Source organism: Colletotrichum jinshuiense, chromosome 1 (assembly GCF_051148585.1).
Source record: "Colletotrichum jinshuiense chromosome 1, complete sequence".
NCBI lineage: Eukaryota > Fungi > Ascomycota > Sordariomycetes > Glomerellales > Glomerellaceae > Colletotrichum > Colletotrichum jinshuiense.
Window position 1 is genome coordinate 122,150 of NC_139302.1, and position 19,500 is coordinate 141,649.

The following is a 19,500-nucleotide window of genomic DNA, read 5'->3' on the forward strand; positions in this document are numbered from 1 at the left end:
GGGGCAGAGTGCTTTGCTATTTTAACGCGTCAGGGCTGCCAGACGCGCCTTTCTATAGCAGACAAGATCCTTTTGCCACTCACATTCGCATAGTCAAATTTTTTGCACTAAAAATAGTGTGCCTGAAAAGTCTAGAACATACTCTAGAAGGGTTGATGTAGCGCTACCAGATGTACATGCCTGCTAGCTCTACAACAAGCTAGCGAAGAAGGAATCAAATATCTTAGTATAGATTAAAATTAGAATAACAATATTAAACATTAACTTTTTATCTGATTAAAGCAGTGGCTTGATATATATATAGCTACAAATGACAGTAGAGACACTTAGGTATGTGCTCTCCTGACGTACTAAATGTATAAAGTTTAGGGCCAAGGCACTTATATACAGAGACTTGAAGAAGTAATATCTCCTTCTGCTTCAAGGTAAGCGCCAATCAGATTACAATGAAGCTTAACTAATATGGTTAGGTATCACCGCTATCCTGTAAAGTTCCCTTAGCTAGTTCCCTTATTTGACAATGGGCTGGCGGTGCCCTAAGATAGCTCGGATATGAACTCATTGACTAACATATAATGTCTGGGAAACAACATAGGCAATCTGTTTAGATCGGATGCCCTAGATTTGAAGAAGAAAGGCTGCTTTCTTGACAGACAGACCTGGGGCGATCTCATTATAGGCTGAGTGGAAGGTTGGGTGTTGATGGATAGTCATAGCGTTTACGAATCTTTGGTGTGCGCGTTGGGGGTGGCTCAAGGAAATATTCATTTCATACTTCAGCTTATGTGTATAGTTTATATACTAGAAGTATGGCGTGATTTAATTCAACTACCAGGTCAACTACTCCGTTGTGCAAAGAACAGGTCGGAGCCTCTGGAATATGCGATCAAATAGATTTGTTCAAAGTTTGCAATAATGTGAGAAAACAAAAATGATTTTGATCGAGATCATCTGTATTATAGTTTTTTTTTTTATTACGCAGACCAATTCCCATAACCTCACAAATTGATGAAAACCACTGTGCTTTAGGCCCCTGTGCTTCATGTGTAGTATCATGGCTGAAGCCACTTGCCAAGAACTTCGTGACAAGAGTCTCCCAAGTTCTTGATCTATATCGCAAAAAACAACGTGTTAGTCATGAATGATCGTAATTGAAAATTAGGTTGGATGATGTAAAAGGGGTACTCACTCCAGACTCTTTCAAAAATGACCCGCTCGGCACGTCAACACTTCTGAAGTCCGTCCCGGGCAGCCAATCACCTATCAGGCTCCCAGCTTTGGTCTCCTCGGCCTTGGAAGCAATAACTGACACTCTAAACTTGCTCCCGTTAACCCTTGAGGGCTTGTAGCCGGTCATCAGTTCCCCCGCCAAGGTCATGTTCTTCTCCTGGGCCGGCCTCAAGATTCGCATGCGTTTTAGCCGGTCCCTGCTTCGCGTGATGGCGTCCGCCAAGGCTGCAGACGGGTCGAGGACCAACACACCCACCACAATGTCGTTGAGCAGAAACCCGACCTCGACGGATAGAAGGCCGCCCATGCCGACACCGCCGAGGATCACGCGGTTGGACGAGTTGACATGAGTGCGAATGCAGGATGCGCAGGCTGCGGCGAGTGTTTCAATGCTGGGGTTCCCTCTCGGTCCCACGCTGATGGCGGTGGGCCAGTCCACACCGTAGACTGCCAGTTGGGAGCCCAGGGCGGGAAGCCTGCCGTAGTTGACAGAAGATCCCGACTCATCAGCGAACAGGAATAGAGTCGTCGAGGCCGCTTCCGGTCCTTGAAGGTGGACGACGTTGCAATGTGAGCTTGAAGAAGGGGTGACGTAAGCCGAGGCGGCCGAGACCTTGCCTTCACCCACACGAGGCGCACCGACGATCTCAGGGCCCCTTAACACCCCGTCCACTTGTCCGACATGATCAATAGTGTCATTTGCCACAAGCTCGACAGGCACAATAGCTTCCTCTTCTCGCTCTGCCTCTGACACAATCGCGCTGTGGTTCTCAAGCTCGACCCACGAGTCAGCTGGTGTCGGCACAATGGCCGCGTCGTCGCCACTGCTGCTGACTGAAGCGGAAATGGGAGGGGAGAGCCCGTACTGGTCAGCAAGAGTCTGCCTCGCCATTCCAACCGTTTCGTGGTCCATGAAGAAGGCCGCCGGCAGGTCCAAGTCCAGCTCCGTCTTGCACCGCGAGAGGACCGCGATGGCCAGGAGCGAGTCGATACCGAGATCGGCAAAGTTTGCTTCATCAGTCATGTCCTTGGGGGAACAGCCAGCCTCGGCAGCTGCAATCGCAAAGATACTATCGATGATACTGGGCTCGTGCGAGACCACCGGTTGATGGCGAGTAGCAGAAGCCGCAGGGCCACTGCTAGTAGCTTTGACCTCATTTTCGTGACGAGGAAGAGCAGCAGCAGCAGCAGCAGTATCATCACGTCGTTGTGTATTTGCACTGGTGCCATGTCGATGAGCAGGCGGTTGAGAACGCAAGGCCGACTCCGCAGCTCCGCCCATGACATAGTCCAGTACAGCCTTCTTCATCTTCTGGAACCTAAACCCGGAGTAGACCCCTACAGGCTGGCCGCCCTCTGCGTCGAAGATGTAGCAGCTGCCCTCGAAGCGACCGTTGGATCCAATAATCTCGTGCAAGCTCACATACGTCGTATACTTACGCCCGGCCACCAACGGCTCCCACACGCACGAGTCAGCAAAGCCGTCGGCGATGCAGATGACTTGGGGGTCGTCGAAGCGAAGTCCGTTGTTTACCACAAAGCCGGCGAGGTGCGTGACGCCGTCGTACAGGTAAGGGTTGCAGACGTGCCGTTCATTTTCATCGGCGACGGGTGCTGTGATGAATGCCACGGCATCTTGGGAGTCGTTGCTCAAGACAACCTCGTCCATGGCCTGGTAGCTGGGGCCGTACTTGACGTAGGAGCTGAAGAGGCTATACACGACGGGGCGGAGCAGACGGTGGGCTTGACCGGCCTTCGCAAGAGAACGCAACTGTTCGATGCGCGCTTTGATGAGGTACACGGTCTGAGTCTGTGCCGGCGTCATCGATGTGGGCTTGCTGGCGGTAGCGAACACCACGCGACATCCTCCAATGGGGGTCGACGCGCCAGAGAACCGAGCCTTGGAGTGGAATACGACGTCTGCAACGTTTTCGGCGGCAGAGTAGGTGCTGGTGGTGAAGATGATGGGGTAGACCGATCCATCGAGTATCACGGGGTGGTGGAGGGCAATGTCCTTGAGACTCATCTTCCTGGCGTCGACATCGTCGGTATTTTCGTTTCTGTGCACCTGCAAATAACAGTACTTCCCAGCTGCGAGAGCCATTTCACAGTAAAGACCGAGCGGCGTGATCTTGTGTCCGTTCACGACGTGGCCCTCGATTGCTTTTCTAAGGCTGGCCGTGGCAGTCTCCGATGCGAACACGGCTTGCATTGTTCCGGCGGCCTCGTCGAGTGTCTCCGCTTCAAGCCTGTGCAGCGTCGAGGACGGAAGCATGCCTCTGCCAGTCCCCTGCTGCTGACGCGCCGAGTCTCCTCCTTGGTCGTCAAGGCGGTCCCGCGCGCCGGAAAGCGCCTTTTCAACCTCCCATGCTGGTGGACTCGTGTACGGGATCCAATAGTCCTTGTAGTCCCACGCGTAGGTGGGAAGATCCGGCAACAAGCGCAGCGACCCAACGAACTCAGAGTGGTAGGTAGGCCACCGCACCGCCATGCCATTCTCGTAAGCTGTCTTGAGCACGGTCGCCAACGTCGTCCAGTTTTCTTTGTCTTGCTTCAAAGCAGGCAGCATCCGCGACGCCGGTATATTCAGCGTCTTTCGTGCAAGCCCCAGCAAAACCGGGTCCGGGCCGACTTCAATCCAGAGGGACGTGTCACCGACGAAGCCAGCCGCCTCGGCAGAACGCAGAGCTCCGGCAAAGTCGACGGGTTCGCGGGCTTGGCGAGCGAGGTAGCGGGCGTCGAAGATGCCACTCTCCGTCACCAGCTGACCGGTGAGGCTGGACACGATTGGAACGGCTGGCTTGTTGAAAACCGCACTCGTGGCCAGCTGTTCAAACTCGGGCAGCACGGGCTCGACCTGGGCCGAGTGGAAGCCAAAGGGTACTCGCAGAAGGGTAGAGCGGATACCATCGGCCGCCAGCTTGTCTTTCAGGATTTGTACGTCCGCCAAGCTCCCGCTGGCGACAGTGGTGGCGGGGGAGTTCACGCAGGCAACGGCGCAGCTAGATATAGCCCCTTGGCTCTGCTCGGTTCTGATACGTGCGTCCAAGTCGTCGAAGCCCAACATGGCGGCCAGCATCGCGTGAGTATCAGGGGTCAGCCGCTGCTCCATGAGCCGGGCACGCTCGCCCACCAGATACAGGGCATCGCTCGGTGAGAGAACACCAGCCGTGCAGAGGGCCGCATACTCTCCGAGGCTGTGGCCGATAACCACATCAGGCACGATACCCCATGTACGTAAGGTCTGCGTCACCGCAAGCTCGAGGGCTACGATGGCGAGCTGCACCTGCGCCGGAGAGGCAGTGCTCGAGTCATAACTGTCGTCAGAGATAACGGGCAGGAATTCTGGAAGTCCAAGGGCTGTAACGGCAGACTGATAAGTCTCAAGAATACGGCGGAAAGATTCGCAGGTCCGGTACAGCGTTCTGCCCATGGCTGTATACTGACTACCCTGGCCCGTAAAAAGAAAGACTACGCGCGGTACCTTGGGCTTCTTGACCGCTGCGCCCTTGTTAGCGCTGTTGCTGACGTGGTCGGCCAGTTGCCGTCTCAAATCATCCACCGATGATGCGACAAACGCCAGGCGCAGCGTCTCGTGCATTCTTCTCGCCGTCGTTGTGTATGCCAAGTCCTCGAGGCGAGTACCGGGGTTCCGTTCTAGGTAGCCCAGGAGCTGCTCGCAGTTTTTCAGCAGAGATGGTCCAGTCCGGGCAGAAACGGCAACCAGATGGCCGCTACGCGGGTCGCGCGTTGCGATGTGTTGTTGTCTAGTGGGCGCCTCCTCAATGACTAAGGAGCAGTTACCGCCGGACGCGTCGAAGGAGTTGACGAGCATCTTTATCTTGCCGTCCTTTGCCTTGGGGCTGGCCTGAAGTTGCGACTCCTTCAATGCGATGCGCACGTTGCGCTTGTCAAGCCTTGGGAACTTGCTGTTGACCTTGAAGGGCATGCCGGGCTGGGGCGGAATCATGCCGTGTTTGAGCATCATCAACGACTTGATCAGGGATACGACTCCGGCGACGCCTTCGCCATGTCCGACGGCGGCCTTGACAGCGCCGACCGTCAACGGGTTGTCGGCATTGCGATGACCACCCAAGATGTTGAGGACCGACGTCATCTCCTCCAAATCCCCGGCCTGCGTGCCTGTGCCGTGCATCTCGACATAAGAAATCTCCTCGGGGTCCACGGCTGTTTGACCGAGAACCTCGCGGAAAACCTTTTCCTGCGATACGTGGCTGGGATGGGTAATGGATGTTGAGGTCGTGCTGTACGAACGCGCCGCGCCGCGAATGACGCCAAGGATGTTGTCGTTGTCCGCGATGGCGTCCTCGAGACGCTTCAGCACGACCATCCCAACGCCCTCGCTACGCGCGTATCCGTCCGCGTCGTCGTGAAACGTCCTGCACCCGCCCTCAAAAGCCAGCATTCCCGACCGGCTGAGAGCAGAAAAAGCAAAGGGGCTGGAAAAGACGGACGCGCCGCCGGCCACGGCCATGTCGCAGTCCCGTGATATCAGACCCTGCACTGCCAGAGTGATGGCGGTTGTGCTGGAAGCACAAGCCGCATCGAGGGAATAGCAGCCGCGACCGAACTTGTACGTGTAGTTCAGACGACCGGTAATGAAAGCCTTGGCAATGCTTGACACGGCATAGATGTCGAGGCCCTGCTGATGGAGGTTCTCGGTCCAGTCCATGCCGGTGATACCGAAGAATGTAGCTACCCTATCCGGGTTCGTGGACGGTGTCGCGCCTGGGGAGTACCCTGCCATCTCAAGCGCCTCGTGCGTCGTAGTCAGCGCCAGACGCGCCACGGGATCTAACTGCATGGCCTCGCGGGGCGAGATGTTGAAGAAGCGGTTGTCAAACAATCCAGGGTCACGAAGCCATCCGCCTTCCCTGGCCGCCGTCGAGTTCTTGAGCTTGTGGGTTGCGTCGTAGTACCTGTCAACGTCGAACCGAGACTTGGGGATCTTCTTGATGTGACATGTCCCGGCCACAAGGTCCTCCCAGAACCCGTCCAGGGTCTCGTTGTCGGGGAACCGCCCGGACATGCCAACAATGGCTACCAGGTCTGAAGATCCCCGGGACATGGATATGCTTGGGTCAATAAAACTTGGTAGATGCGGCGGAGCCAGCTCGTATCCGAGTTTTGCGGTCTTGAGCATCTTCTGAACGAATGACAAGTGCGGAGTCTTGCCCATCTCATGGACTTTGAGCTTGAAGGCACCGCCGTTCTCGTTCCGTGCATCACGGAGACGTTCCATACAGATTTTGGTGGCTTTGTCGATGCGCAGGGGACGCTCCAGAATGTCGACAATGATGTCGCCCAACAGTTGCCTCAGAGTGGCGTGTTGATAGGGAGCCACATCGCCACTAGGATCTGACATAATGGCTTTAGACCAGTCAATCGGACGATCCAGAATTGGAGAAGGGCCAACCATTTCGTCGACGTCGGGAATCGGCATGAAAGGGTTGTGGGATGGGCCACCCACGTCAGTAGGAATATGGGGGGCATCCCTGATCTCTGGTGACCATGCGGCAAGGCGAGAGAAGGACGAGGGCGTGCCGACCAGCGTGAGCCAGCCTTCGGAAACAACACCTATGGATATTTTCTGTAAAGCGGGCAGCCTTTCGGCTTCATGAAATTTGTCCAAGATCGTCTGCACACGCTCTGGCCGCAGACCGAGAAAAGTGGTGAACCAGGCCCCGGTCTCATGAGGGGCCAGGAGGTCCATCCGCCGCTGTTTTGTCAAAGATATGTACCGGACACAGATGGATACGATCTCCCGAGCGATCGGGAGCAGGTCGGCCGTGTCCCGAGCAGCGATCAGCGGGACGGCCGCGAGCTGGCCAGAGCAAAAGGCCAGGATGTGCACCGGATTTGTGCTGGAACCCAGTATTGTCGGGTCCTGCTCGGCGCGTCTGTCATGTTGGTTTCGATATTAGCCCCTTCTCGATCAAGACTGCTGGCCCGTATCGCCGGAACCGAATAACCACTTACACAATAAGCTCACCCAGACGACCAATACAGGCCAGGATGGTGGGTATGAAAGCGCTGGCGGGTAGGTTCGGGTCCGCATCTTCCTCGGCCAGGGCCAGAATGGACTCGGCGTTTCCCCAGTCTCGTTCATCTGGCCGAAGTCGTGAGAATTCACGTTGCAGCACATCCGTCGCCTGGTTGAGAAATGTGCGCGCTGCCGGTGATGACTTGGAATGACGAACCAGCGCCTGAATCATGGGCAGCCTCTCAGTGGCCGTGTCGCCAAAGACAAGGAGGTGGGTAGTAGTGTCGGCCATGTTGTCTTGTGAAGTCCGACTGCTATTCAGCATAACTTGGTGCTCGTAAACCTCAGCCACAGACTAACTATTTCGTCTCTCATATGGCCGGCCGGTGGTGGTGGGCGCGCAGGACCCCAAGGAAACCCGGGTTTTTGGTTGCCTTGGGCCTGTATCCCGGCGCCAAGAGGCAATCGGCGTAAGCTGCTTTCGAATAAGATCCATCCAGATCTTGCGGCATGATGACGGCCTGAGGCATTGGAAAGCTCGACGTAACTGACCATGTCAAACAGGCTTCGACTGCCGTCTTGGAGAAGGGCGGCAACTATGCTCGAGCTGACGCAATGACACTGCCGCTGGGCGTAGGAGTATTGGGCATAGCCGTATCACGATATGGTGAGGTCAGGCACTCATCCATGAATATGACATGGGGTCGTAGATGGTCCCGTCCCTACAAAGCAGAATGCCCCGACTTACGTGTAGATGGCGCTCCTCTCGCAGCAGAAGTGGAGACTGAGTGGCCGAAGGATGCGGCGACTTTTTTTTGCCATCTGTCGAACCATCTCCTTCGAGACGACAGTGGATTAGAAGCAGCCTATCAACGTTCAGATCCCAGCTTGCTCACACTGCACAGAGCGCAATAATAAATGCTCCGGTGAAGGACCAGTACGAAGGACGTGTTGAGAGCAAGTGGATAACTTGCCGGGTTGTCTGATACAATGATGGGTCTGCCAGGTTGGCCGGATAAATGGTCAGTATGCGTGCGTTGGTGTGCCAAAATGCAAGGCGGCGAGTATTTAGAACCAACGCGACGGCCAATTTTTTGCTTCCCAAACGAGTCTAGGCGTGCAAGGGTCATGTACCCTCTTAGAACGAAAATCAAAAAAATATCTTTTCTTTAAAAAAAAAAATAAAAAAAATAAAAAAAATAAAAAAAAGGTCTGCCAAAGGGAGGGAGAGGGGCAAAACCGAAAAAGGGAACTGAGCGGCAAAAAGGGGACGGGGGTGGACACACTCTACCAATTTTCATTGTCCCGACCTTGCCGGGTCTCTCCATTTCCATGGTTAGACAATGATTTTTTGACGTATTCGTAATTGACGAAAATACACGGTGTAGAAAGAATGGGGTAAATTATCCACGCAACTCAAGAATAATGCGTGATGCTCTAACGGAGCACACTAACAACGAGTATAGTAAAAATAATTCCGTAGTCCTACCAGCATGTGAGGTGTAATCGTCCAGCAGAAAATACGATCATGGTCCTAGGTAGAGCAACTCTGCTCTATTTTATTCTTTTATTTCATATTTCTTTTTACTGGGAAGTGTCTCTGAGTTTGGGTTTCTTTCGTTAAAGTGCCTCGGTAATCTCTAAGCACAGAGGAATAGACTAGGTAAACATCGTAGGTGATAATAGGGGGGGTTGATGTATTGTTAAGCATACGCAGGTAACGCCAAAAACAGTGTACTCGTTGCCGCTTTCCTTGCCAAGGTCGTGAAAATTATGCCTATTTTATGGCATGCTTGTCTCATCATATGCTCCAACTTATTTTCACTAACAGACATACATCATATGATCATGTATACATGCTCGGCCAAATATTTCCAAGTTAGGGGGCATGCTTACAGTTTTGGTCCAACCGCAGTACCAGGGTGAGCCCCTGAAAACCAACCTCCCCCCCCAAACCAGAATCTTTCACTGTATTGCAGTAATGGCCAGCACAAGGTCCTCAAACATAACATCGATGTGTGCCAGCAGACTCCCGCTGACTGTGCCGTCGATGTCGCTTGTGTCTTCCTTCTTCATCTTGCCTCTCAGCGTCTCCCGCATCGCCTCCACCGCCTCTGCTATCTTCCGAGCCGTCGCCGTCCGGAGCACCCCCAAGACCACCGCTCGGTCCTGTCCCGTCACATCGAAGCTGCCCACGCGTACCCGTGGCCGACCGGTGGCGTCGGTATTGGCATCGTCGTACTGCTGCTGGTCCGCGTAATGTGGTTCGTCAGAAATTGGCGACGGTGGGCATTCACCTCTCAGCCGCCATATCCTCGAGTCGTCGCCGCCACCGCCACCGCCACCACCATCATCTCTCCTCGTTTTACCGACCCTCCTCGCAGCAGCGGCGGCGTTCACTTCTCTTGAAAAGGGAATCGGAGAGGACGCGGAGGATGACGAAGATGAGGACGAGGACGAAGAGGAAGCCGAAGGAAACATTGGAACGCCACGGAGCTGGCCCAACATGCACCGCACGCTGAGGACGGCGAGCAGAAAGACCTCTTCGACCTGCTGCTCCTCCGAGGTGGAACAGCGTTCACAAGCCGCCAGTGTGGCCCATTGCTGTAAGGCCCACGTGGCGTTGGAAAAGACGGCGTCGACGGGGTAGGGTTGCTGCGCTGACGAGTGTAGCGCCTGCGACCCTGCCGACGAAGATGAAGAGCGCGCGTGTCCAGGTTGCTTGAGACTGGAGAGAAGATTACGGAGGCCGGGTGCACAATGACAAGATGATACGGTCCTGAACTTAGGCATATTCCTGTTGATGTCTGCAGTTCTTCTGCCCGCAGAGTTGCGAGGGGAAGGGTCAGGAACAGTCTGTTGGAATCCTTGCCTACGCTGTTCATATGAAAGTCCCCCGACCATCGAACTAGGCATGGAAGAGTATGTCCGGCTTGTCGGGTTGAGAAGTTCCTCCCCGTACTGGCTATCTGCCGTGGAAGTCGGTAGGCTGATTGATGGCAGACTGTTGGGGGTCATGCGTGGAATTGGAGTCCACCAGGAACTTGGGTTGACTTGCGGACGGGGATGAGAATGAATCGCGGGGAATGCTGGACGTGAAGACGTTGTATGATCCAGGTCGTTGAGCGCTGCACGAAAGTCGTGGTCGGCAAAGCAGCCCCTTTCCGTCCCAAACGACCCATGATCAATCTGCTCCAGTGAGCTATGCCCAGAGCCTTGAGCATGGGTTTGGTCCATCGTCAGAGAAGCATCCGGCTCTACGCCGGCCATTTCCATATCAAACTGGTCCCAGTCCGTTCCATCCACACACTGGCTCTCACCGGGCCCCGAGTCGGGGTCCAGCCTGGATACAAAGTCTGGCCGTCCCGACCATTGAGAGCCTTGTTGCCGCTGCGGTGGGCGATGTTGTAGAGGAAGCTGTGTCGGTTCTGACGCGATCGCGGGGGCAGCGGTTGGTTGTTGACGCCGTTGGTGCATTACGTTCTGTCTCTCGAGGGCCTGGGTCTGCGACGAAGTCGAGGTTGGGCAGGTGGGCATCTTCCGCCTATTCTTGGACCCGCGCGGTCGCCCGAGTCGGTTTGTCGGGCTGTAGAAACATAAATTGGGGGAATTTGTTAGAGAGCAGTTTTCGCAGGGAAGGGTACCCGAACATCTTTTCTTGAGTTGGTGACATGTGTCGCAGGCGTTGCGGAGTCGTGGCTGTCCTTCGAATGCCATAATCGACGAGAAGTTGGAACCGAAACTCTCATCTCCACGCCAAGATCCAATATAATAAAAAATAAAGAAAATTTGGCACTGAATGTTTGGAGCAGTCAGCATTCATTGCCACATCTGCCCCCTCTTCAAGGTCGGAGATTCATGATTCTTCAGGTTGGCGAGGGGCAGTGAGATCGATACATCTGCAGCTTGGCATCTCGTCAGATCCGGGCGTCGCCGTAGACGGCGCATGCATTCAACCCAGGCAACGTCCCCCACCTATTTTACAGCCATGGCGACGTTCATTTCGTACAAGCGCACCATGGATACCTGAACTCCTCTACCAGGGGGCCCAGCCCGTTCTATTCCTCCCGTCCCCTCTTTAGCACAAAATCTACAGCTCTTCTCCCACCCCTCGGCCCGTATCTTGTATTTAATTGGAATGTCTTTGACGGATAGGCCACGTTTTGATCTCGCTCCTAAAATCAGGCCAGCCTTTACAGTAGCTGCAAGCGCTGTTTGGCGAGGGCAAGTCTCCCCCGTGAGATAAGCTACGTTCCACAGCCTGGTTTGGCGGCATGGCCCGCACCAAACGTTGGTTGCACCCCGTGGTGAAAACCGTCTTACCTGATGAGGGAAGTGTCAGATTGCAGGGGTGGCTGGCGAAGGATTGCTTAGGCATATGCGGGCGGGCCGGGACGGAAACACAGCCGGCTGCCTATGGAACCCAATATCCCCAATAACTGCCCACCATTGAACAACGACCCCAATTTCAGTCACATCTCGCTTATACCGCTCGAATCATGTGGAATTTTACCGGGGTATAGCAACCTGGATTGGCCTACCCTGTTCGCTCAAGGGACAGGGGCTTGTTTGGCACAACATGATTGATGAACCCAGCCTACAACAACCTGATCTTAGCCAGACATGACATGGCATCACCAACCTCTTCCGTTGGCGTCGTCACCATCAGTTATTGTACCCGCTTTCGGTATTTAAACGGCACCAAGAACGAATGCATGCATCCTTCAGACAGTGCACGGCTGGCAAACACGGCAACTCCGTTATATCCGCTTTCCAACCTCGATCTTTGTGTTCTGCATGAGCTTTCCCGCGGGCCAAAGGCCCGCGCCGTCTCCCCTAGCGCCGATGGTGCTGTCACAAGTTACTCCATCATCAGTAGATGTTTATAAAGGAAACACCTCGCACACCTAACCGCATCGTGCGTTGGAATGCTAGGGTGAGACTGCGATGATGCAGTAGGTATCCGTAAACACTGCGGGGGAAAGAAAAGGGGTAGGGGAGGGGAACAAGGCGGCTCAATCCTTTCCGCCTTTGCGTTGCTCGTCCGCAAAATTCTCCAGGAACTGTACTCTGTAGATCGGAGCTAAAATCAAGAAAGCCGCCACAAACCTGACAACCCCTGACTGCTGCCTATGTGTGTCGCCAAAAAGGCTGCTTGAGGGTGTGGGCAACATGCCCATGCAATTCGCGCCGAATCAGGTTTGAAGCTGCAGTGGTCCTGCTTTGCCCTGCAGGATTGGCGTGCATAGGAAAACAAAAGTATTCATCTCGTTGCATGTTCACTTTTTGCAAGTCAATCACAAATCATTAGCTAATATCCTAAAGCACTGCAGACCGCCCGTTGTCTGTTATCACTCAGGTAACTGACTGGCCGGCACATGAAATGACAAACCGGAGAAGGCTGAAATTGTAAATGCATGGTGGGTATGCACTGCATTGTTGAGTCTCATTTCACAATTGTCCCATTAGGACTAGCTATGTCTTATCTAATCCACGGCGCACAACTAGATTTGTGTACGCTGTATGGTTCTGCACCTACCTCATCCCTAGATACCTAGTTAATGGTTGTCAGGCACAAAATGCTTGCTTTTCCCAAGAAACTTTAAGCCACTAGTTCTCGCTTCACGTTGTCTCATTCCGACATCGTGCGGCTCTGCTGCATCCTGTTTCACATGGGGCTGCTCTGCAACCTCTTAGCCGCTCGTCCCCCAACGCCCGTCGCTCCGACCGGGCCGCTGGTCCCACCCACCTCTCCGATGGCTGCTCCACGACGATCGGATTTGAAGCCGGTCTCAATGAAAGCAAAGATGTCAAAGAGGCGCTTAGGGATAGAACATGTCGATGGAACTAAGCTGAACGTAATGAACATAAGGAGCTTCCTGTAAGTGGTGCTGTCGAATAGTAAGGACATAAACTCACATGAAGTGCGTGCCATGTGGCATGGATTGCATGGCAGGTGGCACGAAGTGCCCGCCAAGCGCCTACGTTGCGCAGCGATACGATGATCTTTCTTCAGGGCTGCGCGCGTAGCAAAGCAGGCTACGGATAGAGGAGCTTGAGAGCAATACACAAATACGTCTTATGGCACCCTACAATTCAATAGATACATCCACCACTACCCATGCGACCCTCATTCTACCAAATTCTCGTTAATGCCGCTCCGGCGATTAGCTACATCCCTGTCAACATCCGCCAAGAGTAAACCCGCCGACTTTGGCGTTCCGTAATCTCCACTCCAAGTTCTGGCATCGAAATGCTGACGAATAAGAGACGAGTATGACTGCTATTCGACAATATCGTAATACATTAACCAGTGATTAGTGCAAAAACCAGTTAACCCAAAGTCGATTTAGAGAAAGATATAAGTCAGGAACTACAATTCTAAAACGATTATTTGTCCATGGCTTAATCGTATCTTGGCTGTTAGAGTAATTCTCAAGATCGGAGTTAGTCTTGCTAGCGGAAATTGCGTTGGATAGGCTATGCCAACTTTTTGTGTGATACGGTCTGCCTAGGTTGTTAGTCGATTCCATTAGAACGTACCGTGTACATTGTATCTGTAAGATGCATATTTTCACTTCAAAGCCCCTTTTATAGAACTAATTAAAAATTTTGTATAGTTTTCCAGCCAAGGACTGACCGAGCGCTGTTAGAGCAAGAGCAAGAAACTTGTGTAAAGAGAATATAAGGTCGGGGCGGTCGCAGGAAGCAGACCATCTGGGGACACAGCAGAATTTTGAAATAGAAAGGCTTCAAAGAAAGGTTACATAAGTAGAAGCTTAATGCAAATAATCTGACCGCCCGGCGAAGACATCGGATCGTTTAGGTAAAAGAATAAACAACTACTGGGTTAAGTATTGCTTCATAATAAGCAGGAAATAGTAATCAATAGTTAGAGACTTAGGACAAGGATAGCACTAAAATGACAGCAGTCAAGTTGTGAAATACCCTATGGTAACTTTCAACCGTGTACCATAACTTACAACCAAATGTCATTATCCATATGTCGCGAGCACGGCTTTACGGTAGCAGACATTGGATTGTGTTGTTGTGTGTGGTTGACTATAGAAAGTCTAGACACAATAGATAGGTGGGTATATACACCCCTGGCAAGTGGTTGCAATGCGAAGTCGTCCCAGCGAAGTCGTCCCGCGATATCTTATCTTCTTCAGCATACAAATAACTAATATAATATCCTCCAAAACATTGGAAACTATGAACAACAGCAGCAGGTCAAGACGACTACGTCATGCTGTTTGAAATATCATCCTCAGTGCTCTGTTAGCGCAGATATACCACTGGCGGATGTCTGATCCTAACATGTGTCTTGTCCTTGTATCTAAGTTAACCAGGGTCAATTTCCAACTTGCCGACAGACATAATCACTCCAGATTAAACAAATTCTTTGCCCTCTCCATCATATATGAATCTTCCTGCACCATGGAAAAGTAAGGCCCTTCGCCCTGGGCCAACAGCACTGCGGGAGTATCGAATTCCACCACCCTGCCTCTCTCGAGAACGAGAATTTTGTCGTAGTGAAGCTAGAATTCTATCAGAACACTTATAATCATCCGTTGGACGTTGCAATGTCACAGATCGAACGTACAGTTAAGTCTATTCGATGCAAGATTGCCAGCGTGGTGGTGTTCTTCAGGTTTTCAAATATAATACCGTGACACCGGGCCTCAGTCTCAGGATCCATGCCCGAGGTCGCTAAAAGATGCTTAGGGATATCTTGATCAAGAGAGACGGACAAAATCTCGGCAGGGAACATACCTTCATCTAGGATGAGAACCTTGGATTTCTGTAGCACCGCTCGAGAAAGAAGAAGCAGCTGGAGCTCTCCTTTGGACAGATTCGTGCTTGAATGACTGTTAGCCTTGGGAAAAGGAACTTACCACCGACAGTGGTTGAAAATCTCACCTGGGACCCACGATGGTGTCTAGGAGCGATGTTTCTCCTACGTCAGTTACCCCTAAGAGCTTTTTGATGATGGCATAGCCGCCGCAAAGTTCCAATGCATCCATAATCTTTTCGTCAGAATGCAGTCCCAGCGGATCAAGATTTTGGCGGATAGAGCCGGTGAAGATGACCTGTGTCTGAGGCATGAGAGCCAAGCTCCTGCGAAGTCTCATGGCGCTCACGCCCGCAATATCAATACTGTCAATGAGAATCTTTCCGGCGGTCTGATTCATCAGTCGCAACAAAGCCATGACCATCGAAGACTTGCCGGCACCTGTACGTCCCACGACGGCAACCTTCTCCCCTGGATTGACGATAAAGCTGATTGAATGAAGAGAATCAGGTAGGCCTGGCCGGTAACGGGCACTCACGCCCAGAAATTCAACTTTACCAAACTGCGGCCAAGCTTGAGTCGGATCGTTGTCTGCGTACGGCGCCAGCGCATCGTTGCCAGAAGTGAATCCGCCTTCCCCGTCAATGGCAGAGTACTCGGCAATGCGAGCGATGGATACCGCGTCTGCCTCAAATTGCGCGCTGATCTTGGCAATGTTACTCAAAGTCCCAGTGACCTGAAAGACGTATGTCATGACGAATCCAAGCACTCCCGGCTCTGCAGACCTGGCCAACAAGAGACCCAAGGCGGCTATTTGCAAGACAACAGACAGGATTTCGAGCCTTATGCCAAGCCATAGGTCTATACACGACAATGGCCAAAGAGCGCGAACATTCCGCTCGACAAGGTCGCCAAACTCAGCAGCGCGTATTTCCTGAACGTCATGGACGGAGAAGAGGACACGGCCACGCTCCGCTTCCTGAAGGCGATTGATAAGAGGCGCACGGCTTTCGGCGTCTAGATGGCGCAGCTCTCTCAGCTTCGTCAAATATGTCTGCTGAAGAACATAGCATACAGCCAATAGAGGGGCGACGAATAGTACGCTCACAGGCATGGCTATAATGAGGACTCCACACGAGAGTGTCAAATTCACAAACTGGCCCGTGAGTGAGGCAATCGAACTGTTCAAAGAGCCGTCAATGCGGCTAATATCGTTTGTGAACAAGTTCATGATTTGCCCCAAGGGTGTCGTCTGGAAGAAGGACATGCTCCGTAGAAGAACTCCGGAGGTAAGGTTGCTGTGCAGCTTAGAAGCAGCGGGAACTATACAAAGGCTGTATAGCAAGTAGACAAATATGAAGAAGAATGCGGCTTGAGCCATAGACAAAATACCGAATAAGGCAAGGTCCAAGGGAAGGGTAGTTTGGTCTACCTGGGCTGCCATCATCTTGAGGACATAGGTACCCATGACAGAAGACGTCCGAGCCAAAAGCAGAACTGCGACCGTTATAGGCCATCCAAATCTTTTAGCTGATGATAAATACGTGAGAAGTGGGCTCTTTTGAATTGGTGTTATGGGATCATCATCAACAAACAAGGGAGCATCCGGCAGAGGTTCGTGTACTTCGGCTTCGGCAATCTGGATGTTAGTTGTCTGGGAAACAAAATATCAGTAAAGCCAGAAATTTCCATAGAAACATGGATTAAAATACCCTTTTGGGAGTTGGGAGAGTATCCGCGATGTTTATATCTACATTCGCCTCCGTCACAGCCTGGGTCGACTCCTGGAGGCCAACGGCAAGTTGGACATCGTTCAGAGCGTTCCGTATTGTGCCGTTGGCAATTTCGAACACAGAGTCGGCTCTCCGTAATAACAAAGTGTGGGAGGTGCAAATGACTCTCGTTGACTCGTGGAGTAAACCACCTGGACTTAGCAGATCTCGGACGATATAGGTTGACACTTTGACATCTAGCGCTGCTAGGGGATCGTCAAGCAGGTAAATATCTGCTCGAGAGTAAGCCGCCCGGGCGAGGCAGATGCGCGCACACTGGCCACCTGATAACGCCGATGAGCCGGCAATCATCGTGTTGTCACCGTCACGGAGACGCGCAAAGTCCGCGTCAAGACAGCAAGCACTGACACATTGGGCGTACCGTTGCACTTCATAGGGTTTTCCGAACAGAATGTTGTCGCGGATGCTGCCGCTAAACATGACGGACTTCTGACCAACATAAGCAATTTTCAAGTGACTCGAGTGTTGCCTTGCTTGCTCAATGTGTCTGCAGAGTGAAAGTAGGAGAGTTGATTTGCCACAACCCATTTCTCCTGTGATGGCGGCGAGTGTGCCAGGTGCGATGGCCAAGGAGCCGTTTTTAATAAGAGGAGTCGCGTTCGGCCAACACAGATCCAGGTCGTGTAAAAGAATGGGTGTGTCCGGTGACCAATCCTGCATTGGCACGAAGCCCCGGTTCGCTGCAATCTTGGTCTCTGGCACGTTTAGGTAGGCCTGTATACGCGTGGCTGATGCGTGGACACTCTGCACCGTCGATGCCAGGCCTGATAATTGGCCTAGCGTTGCGTTGAGCATGGTGAAGAGCATGATGGCGGCGAAGACCAGCTCGTTTGTCAACGGCTGATGCATCACAAGGACGACGCCAAAGGCGGCCAAGGTCAGGGCTGATGGCATGGTCTGCATGTAGGCAACCAAGCCAGATGCCGAGAGGGCAGCATTATGCAGGGTCTCGAGCTCTTTGGAACGCCTCTCGGCGATTGACCGGACAAAAACCGATTCCCATGCATGCATCTTGACGGCTTGGATTGATTCGAGCACCTCGACTAGTAGTTTTGCTCGTTTATCTTTCGCGGCCATGTTCCTTGAAATCCAGACGCCCATCGATCGGAGAAGCAGGCTCAGAACAGGAAACATTATTGCCTATGCTTTGTAAGCTGCTGTACATAATACATGTTCGAGATTTACCGGATTACGAAGCGCAAACCAAAATCTATTTGGTAGGAAAGATGAACATACGTACAATGAGAATCACTATGGCGACAAAGGCCTGGTAAGGCAAAAGAAAAGCTAAGCCACACAAGCAAAAAACAACTTGGCATGGCAAGTTCCAGATGTCGGGAAAAGTCTGAGCACTGCGAAAAAGTACCAGAGTGTCTACCTCAGAAAGGGTGGAGAGGTCGGCAACGGGTGTCTTGGGCTCGAAGTCTCCTAGCCGGAGGGTCTTCCGGTGAAGTGCTGACGAAAGAGCGCTTCTATACTGGATGGCGAGCTTTCGGAGATGGTAGCCACTAAAGTTACCCGCGAGAGCCCCAATCACACGAGAGCAGAACATTATGATGACGCTCGCACTTGTAGGACGCGTCAGCAATCCCTGAAGCTGCCAGGGAATTGCAAAGAGAGACGCGTCGCAAACGAGTCGAAGAAGAGTACTGATGATGAGCTGACGGCGATGCTCGCATACGATGAAGTGCCAGTACATGTGATAGGCTACATCTTTTGGAAAGGAACTGGCAGTTCCAAGCCTTGCCTCGTACTCTATTGATGGAGTAAGCGCCGAACTGTCCGATAGGTCGTCCAGATGCAGAGCATCTTTAACTTCGATAATGCCACTCAGCCAACTGTATGACAAACTTTCGAATATGCCAGAATACGTCGAGCTTGAAGATATTCCCTTCGATCGGAAGCCGGGATTGATGTAAAAGACATCGAAGAGAAAAGTCGTAGCTGTGACCCAAGGGAAAAGCCAGTCAGGTGTAAGGAGAGGGTGAGGTACGGATGAATTCAGCAGGGTCCAGGTCAAAGAGCTCACTAGATGATAAACACCTCGAACTGTCGAGGGCTGGCCGAGAAAGAAGCCCAAGATGTTGGATAAAGCCCCTATTCCTGAAGCAGAGTAAAGTACTACATATGTCCGTACTTCTGACTCGGTCCATTGCTGTAGGAGTACCAGACTCTGAACGCAATACGCCGTGATGCAGATTTGGAGGGCCTTATAAGTGAGTTAACTGTGCAAAAAGCTGTAATAAATACATAGCAAGATTTTAGACTTACAATTCCGAAAAGCCGACTTGTCCAAAATGGCCGTACAAATCGATTTGCCGGTTGACTCAAAGGTCGAATCAGGATTGTGTAAGTCAACAGGCAAAACGTTGAAATCAGTTGGATGAACCTAACTCATGTGTCAACAAGAGGCCTACAAATTAACTTGACATATTTTTTCTTTAAACTTGTTCACTCCTTGACAAGCCCCTGGTGCTCGATATTTGGCAACTACTTACGTGACTGCATAGGGAAGTGATGCCGGCCGCAGCGACTCAGCCGGCAGCGAACTTTGTGCTAGGTTTCCAGGAACCTCAGCCATGAAAATCCCGAGCCATGCTGAAGACTCCATGATGAATTGATGCGAGCTCTGAAATGCCGTTCACAGTATAAGTGATGTTTTTTTAATGAGCATCGAA

At 52.2% G+C, this 19,500-nt stretch overlaps 3 protein-coding genes across 3 annotated transcripts; all 3 read right to left on the bottom strand.

The window, feature by feature from the left end:
• Nucleotides 1–1,052: 1,052 nt before the first annotated feature.
• On the bottom strand, nt 1,053–7,559 carry EsH8_I_000024 (type I polyketide synthase; the record flags this gene model as incomplete). The annotated part of the gene is made up of 3 exons (XM_083267437.1): nt 1,053–1,109; nt 1,190–7,151; nt 7,231–7,559. The coding sequence occupies 3 exons, from the start codon at nt 7,557–7,559 to the stop codon at nt 1,053–1,055; spliced, it is 6,348 nt and encodes a 2,115-aa protein (XP_083117875.1).
• A 1,640-nt stretch (nt 7,560–9,199) lies between these two features.
• EsH8_I_000025 (uncharacterized protein) lies at nt 9,200–10,027 on the bottom strand (the record flags this gene model as incomplete). Its single annotated transcript, XM_083267438.1, has 1 exon — nt 9,200–10,027. The coding sequence occupies one exon, from the start codon at nt 10,025–10,027 to the stop codon at nt 9,200–9,202; it is 828 nt and encodes a 275-aa protein (XP_083117876.1).
• Nucleotides 10,028–15,153: 5,126 nt separating this feature from the next.
• Nucleotides 15,154–17,956, bottom strand: EsH8_I_000026 (uncharacterized protein; the record flags this gene model as incomplete). Its single annotated transcript, XM_083267439.1, has 2 exons — nt 15,154–16,683; nt 16,742–17,956. The coding sequence occupies 2 exons, from the start codon at nt 17,954–17,956 to the stop codon at nt 15,154–15,156; spliced, it is 2,745 nt and encodes a 914-aa protein (XP_083117877.1).
• Between the last annotated feature and the right edge of the window lie 1,544 nt (nt 17,957–19,500).